The following is a 22,530-nucleotide window of genomic DNA, read 5'->3' on the forward strand; positions in this document are numbered from 1 at the left end:
CAAAATCCCAGAAGGGTATTCCCTAGATGGTAACATAACAAGAATGCAGTTGAACTTGGGATCCACACGGTCCACATGTGCCTCTAGTATTCTCCTTTCTACCCATTCTAATTCTATTTAAATCCCTGTCCCCTTTTAGAGTCTTTTCCAAATTTTTTAAATCATGTGAAAATGAATGCACAGATGAGGGCATCAGATCCTACTATAGATGGCTGTGAGCCACCTTTGTGGTTGCTGGGAACGCTGGAAAAGCAGCCAGTGCTCTTAACTGCTCAGCCATCTCTCCAGCCTGATAGCTAGATTCTTAGACTGGTGAATCTCAGCTGAGGTTATCGGGGCATCCTGTGACAGTGGCAACACAAGTGGCCTCTTCGGGCCTCTGAGATCAGGCTCTCTGTCTGAAGATCCTATCATAACATAGTAACAGCAAAAGAAATTTTCTCATGGTTCAACTCAGTCATCCCTCACCTCCATGAACAATGAAGACTAAGATGCAGCATTCCTTAACATGCAAAGTATGAGACATATGCTAATAATTTACACACAAAAGTAAAACTTGCTACTTTGTATTAGTAGAAAAAGTGAAGATGGATTTTTATATTAGACTAAAAAGTCAGAATGGACCAATTTTATTTATATGACTCACCAGAGAACTAGGATTTGATGGTTTTTTATATATGGAAGGGGCTCAATTAACCCTGTGGGCTGACTGAAACATGGGTGCTATGACAGATTGCATTTAATAGCATAAAGTAGACGCATGGAGCAAAACCCTCAAGAACATTAGAATGATTAAGTCAATTTATCATGTGTACCTTGTGCATTTATAATCCTCCTATCATTATATACTCAGGAAGGCCCAGAGGATACTTCTATAGCCAAGGCTTCGCTGTCATTTACTGGAATGCTAGTACAGGGCATGAGGTATCCTGCCAATCACAAAACTCATCATACAACATAACTTGTCTGTTCTCTTACTAGCCCTTTTTTTTCTCCCTTGCAGCACTTAGTACACATTGCAGCTACTTAGTTATCTGCCTGGTTTTTATTTATTTATTTAGTCGTTTGTTTTCACAGTCTCTTTCACTACCTCAGGATCATTGGTGTCATGTCTTAATTCAAATGCACACTTCAACAAAAACTGCAAATCAGTCCATGTCTTGATCCTTCAAAATTGCATTTATATAGCTGACATCTTAAAGATGAAAATGCCAAAAGTCTACCAAATTCTACACATCAAGTGTTCAGTTTGTAAAGATGTATGCTCACAGTAAGGTCAAAATGACTTATTTTTTGAACTCCAAATACTTAATATTAGGAACCTCCAACTAAAATTGGCTTTGGGGCTGGGGTAAAACTAGTGAAAGTACTTGGCCTTCATGTGGTCCCGTGTTCTATCCTCAGTACCCAAACCAAAACCAGATTTGTTTTCTTACCTACGGACAAAGTCTAATGTACAATCTGCTCACTAAGACAAAAGCATGAACCTCACAGAAATGTGTGATCAAAGAAGAGGACACAGGTGAAGGGAGGGAACAAAACATCATGGAATGCTGAAAGTGGGTGGTGGATGTTAATAATCCTCTCATCTGAATGGAATGCTTTGTATGCTGGTCCTCAAAGACATTAAAGCCATGGAATCACAGACATAAATTGGCATTGTACCCAACTGAACTTGAACCAACTACAGCTGTAACTCATTCACCACTCTTCTTCGTAGGTCCAGGCCTTGTTTTGAAACTAGCTCTTACTCTTCCTTGCCCATAAGCTGTTTCTAGCTTCAGTTTCAGTTCTTTTAAAGCACAAAGAACCTCAGCCCATATGACACAAACAAAAACCAATTTCTTCTTACCTCATACAAGTTTTCGAGTATTTTTTACTTAATCTTGGGCATGCGAGTTGCAAGGCAATTTCTGTGAGAACTTATTTTTCCAAGGCAGCAACATAGTCTTTAAAGAAATAACCCTCCCTTTTACAATAATATCTCATCATTACAGAATATGAACCCAGCATAAGTTCAGAGACAAACACAACTCACTCTTAGACAGCAAGCAGTGTGACTGAATCAAATATAAACATACAAGCAACAACATTGCATCTAAAAGTGTGAGGACTATAGACAGTTAACACACTGCTTTACCAAGAGAATGAATAGCACTGATCATGTATGTATCTGGTTAGTTTAGTAAAGTCAGCTGAGAGACTGCTTGCATGTAGGATTCAGGTACAGACTGGGTATAACTAACACAAAAGATTGAAGCAGTTTCCCTGTAACAAGTACTGGTTCCTGTCCCAGTGGCCCCTGATCACATCTATCAGGTGTTTAGAAACAATGAAATTCAAATTATTCCAGGGTATTTTAAAAATAAGTAATTTATTTTAGTAGAACATGATAAAAGTCACAATTTAACTCTTATTTGAACTAAATGTGTCATTAAAGGGCATCATAATCAAATCACAATAGTCTAAAAATAATTTCATGAACTTTTTTTGAAGAGTAGTTAAAAAAAAACTTAGCATTCGGGATGCTGACATAGAAGAATCCCAAGTTCAAAGTTAATATGCTATGTAACAAGTTCAAAGTTAAACAATGAGACTGTCTCAAAAACTTTTTTTTAAATTTCATATTGGAGCTTTAAGATGTTCCATTAGCAAGATGGAAGGCAGTTTCAGCATTTACTTAACACTAAAAAAAAATGTGCTACGGGCACCTGATTGAAACGCTTCTGAAATTGACTATACTACTTGGGTGATTTGGGTTTGAAATGTGTAAACTTACTGATCTCGCTGGAAACCTGATTCAGTTTATCCTGGGACCTGCTGATTAGGACAATCTTCATCCCACGCTTTGCTAACTGAAAACAATAAAAGAGATCGGAATCACATCTGTGAAGTTTATTCTAAAACAGAAATTAGATACAATCCATCTTAAAATGAGTATCTGAGACTTGATGGTTAATCTTCAATATCGACTGCATTTAGAATCACCACAGAAACACACTTACGGGTGACCTGGAAAAGTTTAACTGAGAAGACCTGCACAAAACATGGGCAGTTCCATCTTATTGGCTAAGGCTCTGGGATCATTGTTAAAAAGCTGAGCATAAGTATGGCTAATTCTTGACTAAAGATACAATAGATAGTAGTTATAAGATAATCAGCTACCTTGATGCCTTGCAGCCATGGCTTCTCTAGCCTTGAACTGCAAGCCAAACTAAGTCTTTGTCAGGTAAAGTATGTTGACTATTGTTAATGAATAAATTAATAATTTCTTGAAGAGATTCTTCTACATACATATGTACGCAACACTTTGTAATGTTGCACAGAGTGAAAACCATTCACAGTGATGTATTCCTGTCATAGACACACATAAAATCAGAGATAGAGAAAGAACGCCAGGGGACATAAAACTTTGTACTGAACTGCCAAACAGTATACAAATGGGCAACACTCTGGGTGATATGAAGCATAAGTGATTCAATACACTAATTCCCAGTTATAAATCCTAAAGTCAGCTTTTATTAAGTAACAAGTAATACTGCAAATGAGGTTATGGAAGATCATTTTTGTAAAAATAACAAGGCCTGGTAATTTGCTAAATTAATCTCCTATAAAACCACTAAAAAATCCATTAGCCCATATTGATACTTTAAGAAAAAAAAAGAGAAACACATTAACAAAGGAGGAAGGGCATGAAAAGCTCTTATTTATAGAAAAACACCAACCAGGCATGGTGGGTCATGGCAATAATTCTAGAGGGAGGAAGACTGCACTGAGCTCAAGGTTAGCCTGAGTTACATAATGTATTCTAGACTAGCTTAGGCTACAAAGAAAGAGATATATTAGAAAATCACTATTTAAACTATTATGGTAAACTAATTCAGGCAAAATCATCAACAGGTGTGAAAAACACTGAGCTAAAAATTAGCTGGAAAATACAGTAGATAGTCCCAAGGTATCTTAATGAATTGTTTGCCGTAACACCATCAATAATGGAGCACATCAGTTATGTTGCACCACTTGATACGATGAGGTCAGAAGGATTAATAACACTTTTATTATCATTTCTGCTAAATATGTTTACCCTGAATCTAATCATGAGAAGATAAATTCAATTTTGTCTGCAAAACAATAGGCTCATATTTCTCAAAGTGTCACTTTTATAAGAAGCTGAGAGAGTATGCCCTAACACGATGACTGGGGCCAACAAGATGGCTCAGTGAGTAAAAGTACTTTTGCCAAGCCTGATGACTTGAATCTGATCCCCAGAACCCTTATGTTGGAATGAAAGAAATGACTCCCCCAGAAGGTGTCCTCTGACTTTCACATGCATGTTGTGGTGAGCATGCATCTACAAACACACACACACAAATAAATACATGTGGGTTAGAGATGCCTCAGCAGTTAAGAGTGTACTGCTCTTGTAGAGGACCTAAATTCAGTTCTCAACATCCATGTCAGATTTCTCACAACTGCTTGTAACTCTAGGCCCAGGAAATTCAAAGATTCAATGCCCTCTTCTGCCTTCCTGCGTGGTATAAACACACACACACACACACACACACACACACACACACACACAATTAAAATCTTTAAAAATACGTACTCACTATCTCTGTGAGTTTGATAGCCTGGTCCACATAGAGAGTTCCAGGCCAGTCAGGGCTACATAGTAAGATCCTGTCTAAACAGCTGACCTGTGCTAGTCAGAGCTCATGGGACCAATCTAGGACCTCTGCATGTGAATGACAGTTGTGTAGCTCTGTCTGTTTGTAGGGCCCCTAGCAGTGGGATCAGAACCTTCCCAGGCACATGAACTGGCTTTCTAGAACCTATTCCTCATGCAGGGATGCCTCACTCAGCCATGATGCAGAGGGAGGAGTTTGGCCGTGCCTTAATGGGATGTGACATGCTTTGTTGATTCTCATGGGAGGCCTTACCCCTTCTGAATGGAGGAGTGGAAGCGGGGGTAAAAGAGAGGTGAAGGAGGGAGGAGAAACTGTGGTTGGTATGTAAAATAAATGAAAAACTTAGTAAAAAAAGAGATCCTGTTTAAAATCAAATAAATGAAACAAAATAAATGTAATAAATTTTAAGCAAAACTATTTAAGATATTATTCTACTTTTTTCTTATTTTTAAAACAGACTCTGAAAATCACCTACCTCTTCTGCATATGATTTTCCAATTCCATCAGTGCCACCTGTAACAACTGAGAAAACAAAAGAATAGTTTAGTTTAAGAACTACAACAAGGAAGTGGTCCAGCTAAAACACACCAGCACACCCAAGAATACTAAGACAGTATTTGATGTGAAAGAGCAATATCCAGAGCTGGGTGTGGCGCTTAGTGGAAGAGCACAGGACTTCCTATACAAGAGACCCTCAACTCTACTCCTGCTGTGGGTATTTGATTGCATTGTGACACTCCGAGATTGTTCATAAACTTAACCTTGAGTCAAGGGGCAGAGTCCACAACTAGCTGACCAGAATTAGCCATAGAAAATTTAGAGGACCCAGGATATGATATGATGGAGAAGCAAAGGAAAGTAGTGAGGGGCTTAGGAAGATTCCCCAGTCTTTGTGATCTAGCAAGGGAGAGGGGGTCAGCTGGTTGTTCCTTCCTCTGGCATTTTCCTCATCTATCAGGTTTTCACCCCAATATCTGACTCCAATTTTTTATTAACAATAGAACAAATTAGATAAACTCTTCAAATACCTAGTGAAATAAATAAACACACAAATAACTGGCAGCAGTATTCAAATTTAAAATTAACTACCCATCACAACATCTCCAATCGAAAAGACAAAAATATCAGGTAGTACCAGACTGACACAAAGGCAAGAGTAAATATTATATCATGAAAGGACTTTAATATTCAAGTCATTATGAAAGTATCTGCTCAAGGGACTTCAGTGATGTTATGCAATTAGCTCTGAAAACTAACGTGGTTACACACAGGACTTGTGGAATAAGACCTTTGCTACTTTCTCATTCAATGCATGCTATATACAATTAAGAATTATCATTTTCAAATGGCTCAGTGGTTAAGAGCACTGGATGCTCTTGCAAAGGACTTGGGTTCAATTCCCAGCACTCACATGGGAGCTCATAACCATACATACACTCAAGCACATACATACACATGCACATAAAATACATGAAAACATATTTTTAAAAAGAGTTATCACTTTTTAAAACTATTTTATAACTTTACTGATTTGTCAAGGAGTGAATAATGTCCCTTCCTGTTGCTCCTATCAGTCATCTCTGAGGAACTCCTAAAACAACATCTAATGCATTTGCCTCACCTTATTCTTATTCCTCCCCTATCCATCCTCCAGACCTGGGCCAAAGTGATCATTCCAACTACAAATCTGAACATCGTTTTCCTGCCTAACACCTGTCAGTCAATGTCAGTATCACCACAGTCAAACTGCTAAGCCAGTGACTCCAAAATGAGAAGATTTAGTGAAGTTCTGGTGGATGAATAATGAGTGAATGAATGAACTCCCCCTACTTTCACCCTTTGCCAAGCCCTTGGTAAGTTGACCTTAGCTCCCGCCAGGTATGCTGGAATATATCCACTTCCTCCAAAGTAGTACTCTCTTCAGAAGCACTATTCTCTTTATTCCCAATATTCCCAAATTTTGCTATGGTTTGAACATGTCCTTTCCAAAACTACGATGTTAAAACTTAATGAGATGTTAAACTTAATGGCCAATGTGATAGTAGACCAAGGTGGGGACTTTAAGAAGTGTTTATACCATGAGATCTCCATCTTTATGCATGGGATTCATGAAGGCTTCATAAAGCATGTAGCCTTCATTTAGCCTCCTTGCTCTCTGTCCCTACCATGAAAGGAAACTGCACTCCAGGGGTACAGGCAAGTCACTGGGCTGGAGAACACTTTCATAATACAAGCAAGCCTGTTGGCATCTTGCTCTCGGATTTCTCAGTATGCAGCACCATGAGGAGTTAAGTATCTGGCTTTCTAAGTTTCTGCAGCTGTTCTGGCAGCTCAAATGGACAGACACATACCCATAGCAGAGTTCTGCTTTCCATCCTGGAGTTTTTCATTTGAATATCTGCTCTCTTTGTCCCTTCCTTTACAACTAGACTGTTAGGACCTCAGAGTCCTCTATACTTCCCCTTATGGAGCTAACCACACAGGTATCCACAGGACAAGACATGTCTGGGTTTCCACAGTCTAACTGCTAGGGCAGTAGCTGGTTTAAAACAAAACCAAAGAAAACCAAAACGGTAAACAAAAGACAGCCCAGTGGTTAAGAGCACTTGGTGGCTCTTACAACCTAAGTGTAGTCTCAGCAGCAACACGGTAATTTATAAACCATCTATAATTCCAGTCCCAAGGAACCCAATGCCCTTTTCTGACCTCAGTGGGTACCATGTTTATGCATACATTCATGCAGGTAAAATACTCATACACATAAATATTTTTAAAAATTATTTTAATGAGGATTCATGAAGTTTGTTGAAGAATGGATGAGTGAATGAGTAAGATTCTGAATGGAAAGTTAGCCTCTTGTAACAAGACTTACTGCTGCTTTACTCACTCCTTATTTGGATACAACACACAGCCCAGATACTTCAACTCCTCTCAATGTCACACAAGAATCAATAATATAAAATGAGATTTTTAAAAAATGTTACTGCAAGATATTTAACTTGTACATAAGGAACTAGTTAGGTACATACTTTCAAAGAAGTCTATGGATCTCCTTGAAAGAGCTGGCTTTCACTTGGCTCTAAGGTATCAGGGCTGGTCTGAAGTGACACAGTCCAAACAGAATTAGAAGTGGGGAAAGTAGCCACTTAGATTAGTTGAATCCAGGTTCACTATCCTCATCCCTGAGATTTGCTTCTTGGGTTAACAGTGGGTATCCTCAGATTTTGCTATGGAGTAAGGGGATATATTTAGACAGCTTTCCACAGCATACACAAAAAAAGCTACCTTGAGGTTGGGGAAATACAAAAGATGGCCACAAGTAGAATGATGGAAGGAAGGAAGGAAGGAAGGAAGGAAGGAAGGAAGGAAGGAAGGAAGGAAGGAAGGAAGGAAGGAAGGAAATGGGAAAAGGAGATTTTTAAAAGGCTCATGTCTGTACAGATAAATATAACCCCAGAACCCATATCTGCAAGCGTCTGGGAAGATGAGAACTGACAATTATAAAGAATATCCCAACTTGGCATTCTGAAATGTTTCTCTTGTTACAGATTATATAAAATACTGGCAACTGACCAGGACTCTCCTTCCAAATTTTATACAGTCAACAAAAAGTACTTTAGTTTGTGTAGGTTAAAAATATTCTACTCTTTTTGTCCTCAACTTGCTAGGAACAGCTATTTTTAGTAAGAGCCCAATCAACCTTATCAAAATCAAACATCAAAAATAGACTAGAGGAGCACTGGAAGCAAACATGCTATTTTTAGCTCTCCCATCTCTTCCCTGCCTCTGCCCACTAAACTGACTGCAGAGCCCATGCATATGAGCTTAGTTATTCCAAGCAAGTTCCTTTTGTCACACCCCCCCTTAATACCTGAATGCAGAAAACACTTGACTGATTAAAGATTAATACTGCCACAAACCATGACAGCTGCCTTTCCTGACTGCTTGGGGCTGTGGGAGGGATAGAAAGTGACAGAAAGCTTGGATCAGTATTCCTCCTGGGGATCTATTGCATGGAAAGAAAATTGCTATTTCAATTCCCTTTTGTTGCTAAAAATAGCAGTCTCCATTGATTCAAGCCAGCAGTCTACAGGCTTAGCAGAGCTGAATTTAGAAAGCACTGAAGTCCCTCAGCAAATGCTAACGTAGTCTAACATATGCCAGCTCATATTTAACAAAGAACAAAGAAGAGATGCATGCAGGGTGCAAATTCACAAAGCTCCAGTAACTTCCTGCATTTTTATTTTTATTTTAAAAAGTGAAAGTGATACAATAGAGGAACAGGCAGTAAGAACTTCTTCTCCTAGTCATAATTTAATTAAAAATTATTTTTCAGAAGAAACTAAATTTATGAGTAAACCTAAACATGTGGACATTTCCCCACAACTACAGTTTGAGTTCTTATACACTTTTCTCCAGACACTATAGATCACTATAGAATGTGGATGCCCACTTCACTACAGTACTATATCAATATAAAAGCTCCCACCAAGCAGCAGTCTTCCACCTTCTGCTACCCACTACCTCTCTGCCTGGAAGGTACTGTAGAGAGCTATAGCATGGTATTAAAAAAAAAATCACACTCAAGTCAGGAGGAAGTGGTGCACGCCTTTAATCCCAGCACTTGGGAGGCACAGCAGGCAGATCTCAGTGAGTTCGAGGCTAGCCTGGTCAAAAAGTGAGTTCAAAGTAAAAACCAAAGCAAAAAAAAAAAAAAAAAAAAAAACAAAAAACAAAAAAAGCTCTTGTAAACAAGCAAACAGAGAATATCCAAGCACCCATCATTAGTGTACTGAAAAGCAGGATCCCCTTACAGAGGCAAATCCCCTGATTAACTTCAAGGCACGATTATTGCCTGATTTTGCCCCTTTTCTTAATGACGACCTTTCTAAGCAATGATTCATTTCAATTAATACCATGTAAGAATTAAAAGGCTATTAATACTCACGCAATGATGTGACTTCATAAACCCAAACTGCTCATAGCATGTGAAGGTAGACCAGAGATCTGAATGATTACCACTTTGAGTCACAGGACTATTAGACACCATATGGAAAAGGCTTAGGCTTTTATTTTAATACAAACTCAGTAAAAATAAGTCATCAAGCTTATAACCAGTAACATGACAACAGCAAAGATTCAAGGTCAGGCTCAAACCCCAACTCTGCCAACTTCTGTTGTTTGTGTATTTGCAAAGTTAACATTGTCTGTCTCACAGAATCATGATAAAGATTCACAGCTACTGCGTAACCACCATATTAGACAAGAAAATATTAAACAGGGCAGTGTACATTTTGTTTACCAAAGGACATGGACACAGTAAGTGCTTACTAACTGTTAGCAATAAGATGAAGAATATTAAGAGAAAAGAAATGAAGGAAAACTGCTATTATTCCTTTTTTTCAAAGGAAATTGCTTCTCTGGTGGGAGCTTTTTCTTAGGAAGTTTTTCTTGAACCTTTTTGGAGCCTGTTTAAAGTTTTCTTTATATCACTGAACGAGTCTCTGTGTTTTCAATACCCGACACCCTCCACACGTTCTCGGACACAGGCCGTGCAGCAGACGTGACAATTGGAGGTCCCACTGAGATCGTGAAAGTGAGGTAAGTGGACGGGGTTAAGAAACTATGGGGAATAGTTCCGGGAAGCTAGAATCATTGCAGTATCAACTAAAAAAGTTACTTAAAGAACATGGGACTGCAGTCAAGTCTAAAACCCTAGAAGGCTTTCTAAAATCGATCGAACGAGCCAGTCCATGGTTCATTACTGGGGGAAGCTTAAATATTCCAGATTGGGAGGAGGTTCGCCGTGATCTTCATAGACTTTTACGAAAAGAGGGATCTGAGTCCTTGCCCCCTACGACATTCTCCTTATGGAGATTAGTGAGGGGAGCACTTTTGACAGATAAGGTTCGTCACCGCCAGGTAGTTCAGGACACAAAAGAGGCTTTTTTAGAGTTACAAGAGACTGAGACTCAAGCCTCCTTGAGTTCAGGGGCAGAGAGTGATGATGAAGAGACCGTGATTGAAACTAGAGGCTCCATTGTTAGTGAGGATGAGGAGGAGTCTCTTAGTAACAACAAAAAAACGGGTAGACATCTCCGGGCGCGACCCAAAAAGAAGGATTCCGGTCAGAATCGGTTATATCCTTCTCTATCAGACCTAGAAAATGAAAGTAGCTCAGACTCAGACTCGTCACAGTCTGAAAAGGAACGGTTACTTGCTGAGATCGCGGCCCTTAAAAAAGAACTAAAAAAGATTCTAATTAAGGAAAGACAGGACAGGGAGAGAAACCCTTCCCCATACTCTGAAAAAAGGGACTCCTCCTATGAGATAACCCAGTCCTTCTCGGACCTGGAGGGAAGACCCAGAGGAGGGGTCCAATGCTGCCCGGTGGTGGCCCCAGTAATGGAAGTTCCAGATCCGAACAATTCTCGACAGGTCATTCGGCGCCATGACCCTTTAAGTTTCAAAGATATAAAACAACTGAAAGAGGCAACTTTAAATTATGGAGCACAGGCTCCCTTTACACTTTCCTTAATGGAATCTTTTGCATCTCTTAATTTGACACCTGGCGATTGGCAGCAGCTTTGCAGAGCAGCTCTGTCGGGGGGAGATTATTTGATTTGGAGAGGTGAGTTTCAGGAAAGATGCAGCCAGACAGCCCAAAGAAATGCACAGGCCGGACAGCCCCAGAGAAATGTGGAGATGCTTACAGGAAGTGGTCAATATGCCACCATTCAGCAACAAATGCAATATGACATCGCAGTCTATGCCCAAGTGGCAGCAGCAGCCCAAGGGGCTTGGAAAGCATTGCCTTCCAAGGAAGGAGGGGATCATCTGTCCAAAGTCCTTCAAGGACCTTCCGAACCTTTTCAAGACTTCGTAGACCGTCTCAGTCAGGTAGCAGAAAGAATATTTGGGGGCATTGGGCCTGCGATGCCAGTCATAAAGCAGATGGCATTTGAAAATGCAAATAAATATTGTAAGGAAGCCCTTCGCCCCTATCGCAATAAAAGTCTAAATGACTATATCCGGATCTGTAGGGACATTGATGGGAACTTCATCCAGGGCCAAGTGTTAGCTGCTGCTATTCGGCCCCAAGTGGGGAAAGAAAGACCTACTCTGGGAAGGAGAAAAACATGTTTTAGCTGCGGTAGGGAGGGACACTTCCGTAGAGAGTGCCCTCAAAATAGTACTACGGGTCTCAAGAGACCTGGTTTATGCCCCGTTGTCGAAGGGGATATCATTGGGCCAATAACTGCTACTCTAAAACTGACAGGGAGGGAAATTTCCTTTCTGCTAATAATAATCAGGGAAACGGGAGGAGGGCCCCGCCCCAGGGCCCCAAAACCAATGTGTACGGGGCAATGACCCCTGCTCTGGGCAGTGGCAGGACTCATTTTCTCCCCCAGAGCAACCCCTTCATATCTCAGACCTCCTTAGAGCCACCTCGGGGAGTGCAGGATTGGACCTCGCTCCCTCTGCCCGGGCAATCCTAACACCGGAAATGGGGATCCAGGCCCTCCCTATTGGGGTGCATGGGCCATTGCCCCCAGGCACGGTCGGACTACTTTTGGGACGGTCCAGTACTATTCTTCGAGGCATCCAGGTACACCCCGGTGTTATAGACCAGGATAGTGAGGGGGAGATTAAAATAATGACATCAGTGGGCAGTGGGGTTGTTGCCATCCCTGCAGGAGAACGGATTGCTCAGATACTCCTTCTCCCTACAGCTCCTTGTGAGGCTAGAAAAATTAAAGAGAAAAGGGGCAACCAAGGTTTTGGAAGTACCGGCCCGGCAGCATTTTGGGTAGCCACTATGGAGAACCGCCCCCAGCTTACATTAAAGATAGAAGGCAAGTCCTTTAGGGGCGTCTTAGATTCTGGGGCAGATTTCTCTGTCCTCTCAGATAAATTCTGGCCCCCACCTGGCCGAAAGAGGAAGGGACAGTGACCCTCCAGGGAATAGGACAGGCTGTGCCCCAAAAAGCCTCAGAATCTTAAAGTGGCAAGACTCTGAAGGCCACACAGGGCTTTTCCAGCCATATGTTTTGCCTGGCCTCCCTATTAACCTCTGGGGACGGGACCTCATGCAAGAAATGGGAGTGGTCCTCACCACTCAGGCACCCAAGTCCAAAAGCAGGGGCCCCCAGATGATGCAAGGGAGGGGCTGGAGCCCGGGGAGGGAACTAGGTAAACTAGAACAGGGAGAGGTTTGCCCTGTGGCATCCCTCCCTTTGGAGACCAGGGCCCCAGGGGATAGGAAGGGTTTTGGCCATTTTTGATGAGGGTCACTGTTGCGCCGCCAGCCCCCATACCCATCACATGGCTATCAGATGATCCGGTATGGGTGGAACAGTGGCCCTTACCAGCGGAGAAACTAAGGGCGGCTCACCAGCTAGTTCAAGAACAATTGGAGGCAGGTCATTTGATTCCTTCCACGTCCCCTTGGAATACCCCTATATTTGTAATAAAAAAATCTTCAGGGAAATGGAGGTTACTACAAGACTTGAGGGCCGTGAATGCGACCATGCAGCCTATGGGGGCTCTGCAGCCTGGCTTGCCCGTGCCTGTGGCCATTCCTAAAGACTGGCATTTGATTGTCATTGATTTGAAGGATTGCTTCTTTTCTATTCCCTTGCATTCTCAAGATAGTCCTCGGTTTGCGTTTAGCCTTCCTGCGATTAACTTTAGGGAGCCTGCCCTTCGCTTCCAATGGGTGGTGCTCCCCAAGGGATGGCTAATAGTCCAACTATATGCCAGATTTATGTAGCTGCCTGTTTAGATCCCCTCAGACGTAAGTTTCCTGATCTTTACATTATCCACTACATGGATGATATTCTTTTGGCCGCGGCCAAAGAAAGACAATGTTACATAGCCTTTGCAGAGCTACAGGAACTTCTGGAGGCCCGCGGATTTATTTTGGCTCCTGAAAAGATCCAAAAGAGACCCCCTTATACTTATTTGGGTCATCAAATTCAACAAACTGGCCTCCGGCCACAAAGACTCCAAATTGATTGTTCAAATTTAAAAACACTTCATGATTGGCAGAGATTCTTGGGAGAGGTGCAATGGTTTCGCCCTTCTCTTTCTATTAAAACAGGGGCCCTTAAAGCGCTTTATGATATTCTTCCTGGAGATCCTGCTCCAACTTCCCTAGACAGATTACCCCAGAGGCCAGGGAAGCCCTACAATTGTTGTTAAGAAGTATAGAGCAAGCCCACCTTCGGCGTATAGATTATGGGCAGCCCCTTGTTCTGGTTGTACTTTCATCTAGCTTTTCGCCCACTGCCGTGTTTTGGCAGACTGGTCCTATTTATTGGGTACATTTGTCAGCCTCCCCTAAGAAGGTAGTGACCCCTTACTATGATCTCATTTTACAATTGTTGTGGAAGGCACACAAGTTTAGCATTCAAACCTTTGGAAAGAGTCCTGATAAAATTATCCTTCCTTATGGTAAGGAGGAGGTGGAACATCTACAGATCTTCCATGATGGGTGGACCCTGTTTATTACATCTACAGGCGCACAGTTTGATAACCAATATCCCAACAGCCCCTTGATGTCTTTTTTCAAACAACACCCTGTGATCTTTCCCAAGATTTTAAAGGAGAACCCTCTAGTTGGAGCTCGCTCAGTCTTTACAGACGGCTCCTCCAAGGGTTTCGCAGTGGTGGTTTCTTCTCAGGTGCAGAAGAGGGTACCCATAGGGCAGATGTCAGCACAAGCCGCCGAGTTGTTTGCATGCTTGATGGCTTTCCAAATGTTTGAGGGAGAGCCCTTTAATTTATATACGGATAGTGTTTATGTTGCCAACATTGTTAGACCTTTAGAAACTTCTCCATATGTTCTTCCAACCTCCCAGGTTCGTTCCTTATTAGTTCAGCTCCAACATCTTATTTGGCAGCGCATCCACCCTGCTTATGTGGGATTTATTCGTGCACATACTAACCTTCCAGGACCCCTTGCCCAGGGCAATGAAATTGCTGACTCCTTGACCCGCCCTAGGGTCTTATTTACTCAGGAGCAGCTGGCCCACCAGCTCCATGAGAGGTATCATCTAAATGCCCGCTCCATTAAATTTCACACTGGGTGCCCCTTATCCATAGCTACACAGATTACCTCTCAGTGCCCTGATTGTGCCCCTTATCATAATTCTCCCAATGAGGGGGTAAATCCCCGGGGCCTCAGGGCCAACCATCTCTGGCAACTGGATGTCACTCACCTGCCGCAGGCAGGGAAATTAAAATATATGCATGTCTCTGTGGATACGTATTCTAAACTGATTTTTGCCTCTCTCCACTCAGGAGAGAAGATTAAAGATGTTATTTCTCATTGCCTACAGGCCTTTGCCTACATGGGCGTACCCGATGCCCTAAAAACGGACAATGGCCCTGCCTATGCCAGCAATCGCTTTGCTGCCTTTTGCAGGGAACATCACATTGTCCATTCATTTGGTATTCCTCACAACCCCACGGGACAGGCTATTGTGGAGCGCACCCATGCCACTCTCAAACAGTATTTTAAGAAAATAAAAAAGGGGAGTATGTTACCTCCCCCAATATTCAGTTATCCACCATACTTTACATTTTAAATTTTTTGACCATAGATCATAATAATTTGTCTGCTATGGAGAGACATTGGAACAAACCCTCCCAGTCCTTGGGATGGGTCATATGGAAGGATTTGATTACAGGAAAATGGCAGCCACCCACTCCCCTACTAGCTAGGGTCCGAGGGGCTGTTTGTGTTTTCCCTCCAGGAAGTGAGAAGCCCATTTGGGTCCCCGAACGGTGCATCAGGCATGTCGACCCCAATACTACTCCGGATACTAGGAATGCTCACCATGATAAAGATCCAATCATTGCTGAACACTCAGGTAAGTGAAATATGGGCGTTGGTGAGGATTCCCCCCCCATGTTGATGCCAGTTAGTCATTCCAGCTCCCTGTTCATCCATTTTATAACACCAATAATACATTGGAAGCGGCTGCTGCCAATGAGATTAAAAAGTCAGAAACTAGACATTCTGAGTTTCCCCCCTCCTAAGCCTGATACCAGGGTCAGGAAGTAGGGGAATCCAAGAGATTCCCAGCGGCATATGCCTTTAATCCCAACACACCTTTATGCAAGTTCCAGGACAGCCTCCAAACAATACAGAGAAACCCTGACTCAAAAAAAACAAACAAACAAACAAAAACAAACAAACAAACAAAAAAACAAATTGGTAACAGTAAAGAGGTACTGGTAAAGAAAAAGAAAAGGACGAAGGTATATTGAATGAAAATTTTTGTTTACATTTAAGTTCTATTTTGTGAGTCATCTCTAAAAACTTTTGGCCAAAAGCCTGGCCTCTCCACCTTGCATCTACAGAGTTACAAGGAGTAGGTACAGCTGTACCCCATGACTATAGCTCAAATGGAGGAATGATAAAAACATATAGTACTTTTTAACCTTTTTAGTTCAAGGATTGGCTGGAGTTCTTTTACATAGATTTCAATTAAGGAAGCTTCATTGCAACAGACTAATCACGACCTAGGGAAAAAGGATGACTGAAAGATGCATGTATGTTCTGAATGTATGGTGTGGTCACACCGGTATGTATGAAATGTGATTGTGAATGCGTGAGTGTGAACTGCTTATATGATTAAAAGGATACTTAAATCCCTTCAAAAATAGTTAAGAAGCTACCTAGATTGCTTTAAATATAGCCAAAAGGAACATTCAGCCAGTCTGTTAATGTTTTAACAAAAAAAAAATTTAAGATGCAAATGAGGCCTTGTCAGCTAGTGAGAGTTCTACAGGTTAGATTGGGAAAGACTGCTCACAGACTTCAAATAATTTTCAAAAGTTATTTAGTAAGCCCAATTTACCTAGATAGTTAACCAAGGAGGGTAGACAAATCCTTCTACTGTTATGGTCCAGCTTCAACAGTTCAAAAAAGAAAACTTTTTTAGAAAATAAAAAAGGGGGAATAATGCCCCCAGTCCCCACATGACTCATCAAATAATACACTCCTCATTTAAAAATTTTATAATGTGAATGCCAGTGAGCTTCAGACAGATTCTGGCATGATGGAACTTGAGCAACCATTGCTCAGGTCAAATGGAGACATCCATGCACTAGACAGTGGAGAAGACCCTAATTTGGGGTCGAGGGCATGTTTGTGTTTTCTTGCAGGAAAAGAATAAAGCTTCGGCAGCTGTCAGACCAATTAGTGAGATGCATGGAGCAGAGAAAAACTGGACCTGAGACCATGGGAGCCTACCTAAGCCAGTTTGAGTGAGATCTCCTAAATCAGTGTTCCTGACCCTTGATGTCATCGAATCTACAGCCCAAGAAAGAAAGAAAACAGTCAGTTCGAGATTTCCAGTTTCTCAACAGACCTGCTGCATTAACCTTCCGGACCCGTGAGTTTTCATCGTGAAGCCAACAGAGAAAAAAGGACCCATTTAAAGTATTTGGACATTGGTATGGACTATGATGAGTGGCAAAAGCCTCTTTTCAGTATTTGAACAGGACATAGTCACTTGAAATATCAGACTTGATGGTTCCTGTTTCTAGAATCACGACTAGGTCATTGTATTTTTCTGGAGAAATGCAACTTGTCCTAATGCGACAACTATTGTTCATATTTTTCATAATGCTACATGTGTAACATCAATGATTGTACCTAATGTATCTGTGCAAGTGCACTTTCTAAATGCTTTCCTGAGGAGATCTTAAAACGATTGGAAACTTTATCAAATTGTAAATGTAAATCACATGCGGGTTACCCTTGTAATAGACGAAGGCTGGTAGAATGTTATGGCCCAGATCTGGTGATGGGTATGGTAATGGAGAGGCGCTATGTCAATGGGGGTCCTGGAAATGGTGGCAGTGGCAGTAGGCATTCTGGCTTTATGCCGAGCTCAAACGTGCCTTGTTCCAGAGGCAAGAGATCCGTAACCAAGTATTGCTTAGCTTAGCCCATGGCAATCCCGATAGCCATGAAGGTTGGTTACAGATGATTTAAGGTTGGGGTATCTCCGATGACGGGCAACCTGTGGGGAAGACCCCTCCCACCTAAAACAGGGGTTCAAGGTCCCCCAAAGACGGGAAAGGGAGGGTGACCCTACTTGACCTAAGCCAGGAGTGCCTCATTTGAAAATAAAAGGGGTGAATTGTGGGAACACCAGACCTTGAGCAGAGACCCACTTCCCCTTCTGCCTGGGAGTAGGCAGCTGTAAGACAATGTTTAGTAAAAACATGTTTACTAAAAACGATACAATAAGTTCCTGGCCACTTCCCCTTCTGCCTGGGAGTAGGCAGCTGTAAGACAATGTTTAGTAAAAACATGTTTACTAAAAATGATACAATAAGTTCCTGGGAAAGGCCTTCCCACAGAAACCGCCCTGACCTCGACCTTGTCCAAAGACTAACCGCACCTTCAAAAACCCACACACATCCACCTCTGGTGTCAGAGCAGAACCAGCCAGGGGAGAGGAGAGAGCAGAAGCTTCTCTGGTGGGAGCTTTTTCTTAGGAAGTTTTTCTTGAACCTTTTTGGAGCCTGTTTAAAGTTTTCTTTATATCACTGAACGAGTCTCTGTGTTTTCAATACCCGACACCCTCCACACGTTCTCGGACACAGGCCGTGCAGCAGACGTGACAGAATATTAAGAGAAAAGAAATGAAGGAAAACTGCTATTATTCCTTTTTTTCAAAGGAAATTGCAACTAATCTTGCTTTTCAACCAATGTATCATTCAGTTTAGACTACTCCATACTTTGGAGTCTGCATTTGGATTGCTCTCTTGACTAGAACAGGCCTGTGAGGTAAGCTGGAGTTTCCTGAGTACCTAACATGTCCCAAACAGCAGCAAACACTCTACAGATGCCATCTTAACAAGTTGTTTCAGCATCCCATGAAGTGTAATTACGAGCTGCCCAGACAACCCTATGAAGATAAATAGATAGATAGATAGATAGATAGATAGATAGATAGATAGATGGGTCCTTGTGACAGTACCTAATTTTAAAGATGAAGAAACGTCTTTGAAGTTCAACAACTAGCAAAACACCATTCCATGCCAAATCTAATCACTAGAACATCAATCTCCTATACTAGGAAATTTGACTTATGAACACTCAAGGTTGGTTAAGCAACAGTTTACTATAGTTACATGAATGCTTCAGTGTCTTTCTCATTGATCTGATTATGCTAAATCCAACTTTATTTTTCCTCTGTTCCTTAATCAGCTTCATGTTTCCCAAATGAACAACAGGAATCAGCTCCATGTGTGCCTGAGTTACACCTCAAACTGACAGAAGCATTCCTCTTTATTCTCCATCCACACCAACCACTTTTAATAACTCTAAACTTTATGGACCACAACAATCATCCAATGACAACTACTGACTTCTAAGATTCCAATCCCCAACTAACTTCCTATAGAGGCTAAATAATGTGTTAACATTCAAAATAGACATACACAGATTCTTAACACTAATCATTAATTAGATCACAGAATATGTGGAGCTGAGAAGACAGCTCATTTGGTAAAATGCTGGTCAAAAGGACCTGAGTTTGCACCCCAGCTGGGAGTGCTGTTGAACATCTGTAATGCCAGTGCTGGGGAGGCAGAGACAGAAAGATCCCCAGACCCAGAGTCTCCCACTGAATAACTACTTCTTTAAGGATTAAATACACCATACTCATAGTTACTTTGTGGACCAAAGTCTGGAGTTCATACTTTCCAGCAAGAGCATGTATGTAGCCCAAGCTGGTTTTGAACTCATGATCCTCCCACCTCTGGGATTGTAATTGTGCACCACTATGCCTGGCTGACACTAGGTATTTTCTCTACAATGTAAATAAGCAACATCTTTGTTTAACTTTTACAATAACTTCTAAGTTACCTACCAGTTTTATAGATGAGTCTCAGAAAAGCTAAAGATATTGCCCAAGGTAACAAAACTATAGGACAGGTGGCCTAAGTTACAGATCCAAGTTTCTGGCATTAGTGCCCACAGTCTGATGTAGAATGCTATATCATCACCAATGTAAAATACCTTCTAAGATACATGTGTACTCAGTAAGTCCGGACTCCTGTTTTCCAAAACACAGCATCCACAAAAGCAACTAGTACACAAGGCCCTTAAGCTGATACAAAGTAGCTGTGTTAGACAGACAAGTAAACACCAATTCTAAATTTTACAAAAATGAGATGCTGATCTGGATATGGTTGCTCACACCTATACAGCCATCAGGTGGGAGGCTGAGGTAGCAGAACTACTGAGTATAAGGCTAACTTTGGACTGTATAATTAACATCAGACCAATCTGGGCTACACAAAGAAACCTTGTCTCAAATAATAATGATAATGGTAAAATAATAAATAGCTATATTTAAGAGGATGTGTCCCTTGCCTTCTTTTGGTTATAGAGGTTATCTTTATATTTTATTACCTATATCACAAGTATCTAGAATCAAAATTTGGTGTCTCTAGGGTCTGAATGTTTTGTGTCTTAAATTTGCGTGCATGTTAAAATGTTCATCCTTGTAGTGAGGATGTTCTAGAGTAGACCTTTGGAAGGGGATGAGGACATGAAGACAAAGCTTTCGTGAATGGAAGTAACAAAGGGGCTCACTCATCTGCTTCTTCCATGTGAGGACACTGGGATGTCCTCTGTGAGTCAGATACAGGGTAAGAAGGCACACTTAGGAACTAGGACCCAGGATCCAGGACCTTGCCAGATACTATGCCTTTAGAATGGTGGTAAGTAAATTTGTGTTCCTAAGTCTTTTGCTGAATTCTACCTATGCGGGATAAAGATGGATTTGTGCTCAACCTAAGAGCAGGAGGTATTGGTCAGCAGGAGAGTGCCTGCCCAGCATGTGCAAGGGTCTGGAGCTGACCCTCAGTATCATTAGATAGCAAATTGAGCTACTGCCAAGCCCATGTGTGAAACAAGGAAGTAAATTAACATATACATGTATACTAAAGCAACACATTTGAAGAAGGTAGCCAAAACCTGCATGTACTCAGAAAGACCCTTAAGTACACAGCGTTCTCTTCCTTGATTTCCACAATGATCTGCAATAGCTTTCCATATTAAACAATAAGCAGAAATGAGTAAACAGCAGCAGCTAGATGAATGAACTGTGTGATGCTGAAAGTCTCTGAATTGAAGTATCTAAAAATAAACTGAAATTAAAAAAAAAAAAGAACCGACACTCTCCTCCTCCAAACAGCTGTATGAACAAATCAAAGAGAAAAGAGGAGTTGGAGGGAAAATGAGTCGAAGAACAAAATCTGGTCTGGATGGCGCATTTATAAAACTGATGGCCTGTCAGCAAGATACTGATGAACATTTCTGCAGGATAAAAATGGCAAACCAGGTCTAAAAATAACCCAGTGTGCTGCAGACCTGTCTGGTTCAGCTACACCACTAGAATACAAACGCCTCACTCACCAGGACATTTTAACTCATGGCTTCACAAAGGGAAAACCCATCATTTTGCTAGCAAGTTAAAAATATTTTATATGCTTTTAAATCAGTTATGTTTTCTATACAGTATATACTGAATTTAAAGTTAAATGGTTTTCATTTTCTAAAACTATGTAAAAATAAATGGTGAAAGCAATAAACAATTAACTTACCTTTTATAAAAGATTATTTCCTCCCAACACCATTATAATAAAATAGACTGGTATTATCACCATCTCATGATAATATCCTTTTAAAATATGAATTTAAAAATAAATGTAATAGTAAAAATGGCAATCCTACCAAAAGTAATCTACAGATTCAATCCCCACCAAAATCCCAGCAATTCTTCACACACCTTAAAAGAACAATACTCAACTTCATACGGAAAAACAAAAAAACCCTGGATAGCCAAAACAATCCTGTACAATATAGGAACTTCTAGAGGCATCACCATCCCTGACTTCAAGTTCTATTATAGGGCTACAGTAATGAAAACAGCTTGGTATTGGCATAAAAACAGACAGGTGGACCAATGGAATCGAATCAAAGACCCCAATATCAACCCACACACCTATGAACATCCTATTTTTGACAAAGAAGATAAAATAGAAAATGGAAAAAAGAAAACATATTCAACAAATGATGCTGGTATAACTGGCGGTCAACACGTAGAAGGATGCAAATAGGTCCATATCTATCACCATGTACAAAACTCAAATCCAAATGGATCAAAGACCTCAATATAAATCCAGCCACACTGAATCTCATAGAAGAGAAAATGGAAAATACATTTGAATGCATAGGGATAGGAGACCACTTCCTAAATAGAATACCAGTAGCACAGACACTGAGAGCAACAATTAATATATGGGACCTCCTGAAACTGAGAAGCTTCTGTAAAGGAAAGAACACGGTCAACAAGACAAAACAGCTCCCTACAGAATGGGAAAAGATCTTCACCAACCCCACATCTAACAGAGGACTGATCTCCAAAATATACAAAGAACTCAAGAAACTAGACATCAAACTACCTAATAATCCAATTGAAAAATGGGGTATAGATCTAAACAGAATTCTCAACAGAACAATCTCAAATGGTAAAAAGACACTTAAGGAAATGCTCAACATCCTTAGTCCTCAGCGAAATGCAAATCAAAACCAGTGAGATTCCATCTTACACTGATCAGAATGGCTAAGATCAAAAACACCAATGACAGCTTATGCTGGAGAGGATGTGGAGAAAGGGGAACACTCCTCCACTGCTGGTGGGAATGTAAACTTGTACAGCCGCTGTAGAAATCAGTATGACGATTTCTCAGAAAATTAGGGATCATCCTACCTCAAGACGCTGCAATACCACTGTGTTGGGTA

General features: G+C 41.1%; 1 protein-coding gene across 1 annotated transcript in view; it reads right to left on the bottom strand.

The window, feature by feature from the left end:
* Hsd17b12 (hydroxysteroid 17-beta dehydrogenase 12) overlaps positions 1–22,530 on the bottom strand; it is a 130,430-nt gene that overhangs the window by 73,051 nt on the left and 34,849 nt on the right. The window contains exons 2-3 of the mRNA XM_040745905.1: positions 5,164–5,210; positions 2,780–2,855 (exon numbers count right to left, since the gene is read on the bottom strand). Coding sequence (XP_040601839.1) covers positions 2,780–2,855; positions 5,164–5,210 — 123 coding nt within the window. The remainder of the gene's footprint in view (positions 1–2,779; positions 2,856–5,163; positions 5,211–22,530) is intronic.

Source organism: Mesocricetus auratus, unplaced genomic scaffold (genome assembly GCF_017639785.1).
Source record: "Mesocricetus auratus isolate SY011 unplaced genomic scaffold, BCM_Maur_2.0 Super-Scaffold_100004, whole genome shotgun sequence".
In the NCBI taxonomy this organism is placed as follows: domain Eukaryota; kingdom Metazoa; phylum Chordata; class Mammalia; order Rodentia; family Cricetidae; genus Mesocricetus; species Mesocricetus auratus.